This window comes from Geospiza fortis, unplaced genomic scaffold (assembly GCF_000277835.1).
Source record: "Geospiza fortis unplaced genomic scaffold, GeoFor_1.0 scaffold82, whole genome shotgun sequence".
In the NCBI taxonomy this organism is placed as follows: domain Eukaryota; kingdom Metazoa; phylum Chordata; class Aves; order Passeriformes; family Thraupidae; genus Geospiza; species Geospiza fortis.
Window position 1 is genome coordinate 19,616 of NW_005054685.1, and position 2,539 is coordinate 22,154.

The following is a 2,539-nucleotide window of genomic DNA, read 5'->3' on the forward strand; positions in this document are numbered from 1 at the left end:
ACAGGGCTGGGCACCAGCATCTGTCACCCCCCGGGCTGTGCCCGCAGCGGAGGGAGGAGGGGGCTTCCCCTCTCCTGGAGACCCCACAGGACAAAGGGGAGCCCCCAGGGCTGGGGGTCCCTGCAGTGGAGCACAACCCCCCCGTGCAGCAGATCCTGGGGGGCTCCCAGGACTTGGATCCCTGCAGCCCCCCCGTGAGCAGGAGCCACAGCACACAAAGCCTGCAAACGTTTTCAGCGATGTTTTATTGGAAATGTTAAATACTGGGGGTCCGGCCCCAGCGGAGCCGGGGTGGGGGTGTTCAGGGGGGTCTCAGGCGTGTTCCTCTGCCAGCTTCTCTGCCTTGGCCACCGCCTCCTCGATGGGCCCCACCATGTAGAAAGCCTGCTCAGGCAGGTGGTCATATTCACCTGGGGGGACACAACGTGTCAGGGGGGAGTGGGAGGCTCAACCAGGCTCCCCCAGACCCCTGTGAGGGCCACCTCACCTGCCAGGATCTGCTTGAAGCCCTTGATGGTCTCTTTGAGCGGCACCAACTTGCCCATGTGGCCGGTGAAGACCTCGGCCACCTGGAAGGGCTGGGACAGGAAGCGCTGGATCTTGCGGGCTCGAGCCACCGTCAGCTTGTCCTCCTCGGACAACTCGTCCATGCCCAGGATGGCGATGATGTCCTGCAGTGACTTGTAGTCCTGGGGAGAGGGGGACACAAGGGGTGAGCGGGCAGAGGTGATCCCCCACCCCAAACACCCCACCTGAGGGAGGGGCTGCCCCCTCACCTGAAGGATCTTCTGCACACCCCGAGCCACGTCGTAGTGCTCGGGCCCCACGATGTTGGGGTCCATGATGCGGGAGGTGGAGTCCAGGGGGTCCACGGCGGGGTAGATGCCCAGCTCGGCGATGGCACGGGACAACACCGTGGTGGCATCCAAGTGGGCAAAGGTGGTGGCAGGTGCAGGGTCAGTCAAGTCATCAGCTGGCACGTAAATAGCCTGGGGACACAGAGAGGGGAGGGGACAGTTGGTGGCAGGCAGGTGGCACAGCTCCCTGGGATGCTGGGGGTGTCCCTGCCCTCACCTGCACGGAGGTGATGGAGCCCTTGCGCGTGGTGGTGATTCGCTCCTGCATGGTGCCCATGTCAGTGGCCAGCGTGGGCTGGTAGCCCACGGCCGAGGGGATTCTGCCCAGCAGGGCTGACACCTGTGAGGGGACAGAGTGTGAGGGACAGAGCACGAGGGGCTGGGCAGGTGGGGGACAGGAGCAGCGCCCTGTGCCCAGCACAGACCTCGGAGCCAGCCTGGGTGAAGCGGAAGATGTTGTCGATGAAAAGCAGCACGTCCTGACCCTCCTGGTCCCTGAAGTACTCGGCCACCGTCAGCCCTGTCAGGGCCACCCTGGCACGGGCGCCCGGGGGCTCGTTCATCTGCCCGTACACCAGGGCGACCTGCGGGTGGGACAACGGGGTCAGCACGGTGGCGCTGCCACACCTGGCACTACATCAGGGCACCCAGAAGCTCCCCTGCTGACCCTCCCTCGGGGTCTCTGCACACCTTGGAAGTGGCATCTTTGAGGTTGATGACCCCAGACTCGATCATCTCGTGGTACAAGTCGTTGCCCTCGCGGGTTCTCTCGCCCACCCCGGCGAACACCGAGTAACCACCGTGGGCCTTGGCCACGTTGTTGATCAGCTCCATGATCAGCACAGTCTTGCCCACACCAGCACCTCCAAACAAACCTGGGAGGGGGGGAAATAAAGGTTCTGCTGAGCCCCAAGGCAGCCTGGCTGCCCACAGGGTCTCCCTTCAGCTCTTTCCTCCTCAGATATAAAAAGCGTTGCTTCAGCAAGCTCAGGAGAACGAAAGTCATGGAGTGAATCATCAATGAAGGAAAAATTTCCCAGAGGAACTGCTGGAAATCCCAGAGGCACCATCCCCAGATCCAGCCCTGCTCTGGGGGTCACATACCGATCTTGCCACCCTTGGCATAGGGAGCCAGCAGATCCACGACCTTGATCCCTGTCACCAGGATCTCCTGCTCCACACTCATCTCCACAAACTCAGGGGCCTCGGCGTGGATAGCAGCAAACCTGCAGCACGAAGAGGAGAAGAAAGGGGTGGGCAGCTGCTCTGAGCCCCCCAGGCTAGGGGCTGGCAGGGGACAGTCCCTGCTGTGACCCAGAAGAGCCAGAGCCACCTCCCTGCTCCCACCTGGGTGCCCTCCAGCCCCTCAGCACTCACTGTTTGGTGGTGATGGGGCCCCTCTCATCGATGGGTTCCCCAATGACATTCATGATCCTGCCCAGGGTCTCGGGGCCCACGGGAATGCGGATGGGAGCACCAGAGTCCAGAACCTTCTGTCCCCTCACCAGCCCTTCCGTACCGTCCATGGCAATGGTGCGCACGGTGTTCTCCCCTGCCGAGGCCCAAGGACAGCACAGTCACCACAGCGTCCTCAGGCTGACCCTGGGGACAGCTGCTGGTGGCTTCCCCAGGCCCTGCCAAGGGGACATTCTGATGGGAAAAGAACCAAGAGGAGCAGCAGG

The 2,539-nt window shown here is 63.0% G+C and overlaps 1 protein-coding gene and 1 non-coding gene across 2 annotated transcripts; both read right to left on the reverse strand.

Moving 5' to 3' along the window:
- Positions 1-226: 226 nt before the first annotated feature.
- Positions 227-2,411, reverse strand: ATP5F1B (ATP synthase F1 subunit beta). The gene is made up of 8 exons (XM_005430807.3): positions 2,235-2,411; positions 1,962-2,083; positions 1,548-1,732; positions 1,283-1,441; positions 1,075-1,197; positions 777-989; positions 488-689; positions 227-410 (listed from the first exon to the last, which is right to left on the reverse strand). Exons 1-8 carry the CDS (start codon positions 2,381-2,383, stop codon positions 313-315), a joined length of 1,251 nt encoding a protein of 416 aa, XP_005430864.2. The 5' UTR covers positions 2,384-2,411; the 3' UTR covers positions 227-312.
- On the reverse strand, positions 1,810-1,884 carry LOC115949021. Its single transcript, XR_004082708.1, has one exon. It is a non-coding gene; the product is annotated as a small nucleolar RNA SNORD59 (small nucleolar RNA).
- Positions 2,412-2,539: the final 128 nt, after the last annotated feature.

What these genes read in the sequence shown, in the direction of transcription:
- ATP5F1B (XM_005430807.3), bottom strand. Translation starts at nt 2,383, where the DNA reads ATGGACGGTACGGAAGGGCTGGTGAGGGGACAGAAGGTTCTGGACTCT. An exon ending in GGCCCCATCACCACCAAACA is followed by an intron (nt 2,084 to 2,234) that starts GTGAGTGCTGAG and finishes TTCGTGCTGCAG; the next exon opens with GTTTGCTGCTATCCACGCCG. An exon ending in TCACCCAGGCTGGCTCCGAG is followed by an intron (nt 1,198 to 1,282) that starts GTCTGTGCTGGG and finishes GTCCCCTCACAG; the next exon opens with GTGTCAGCCCTGCTGGGCAG.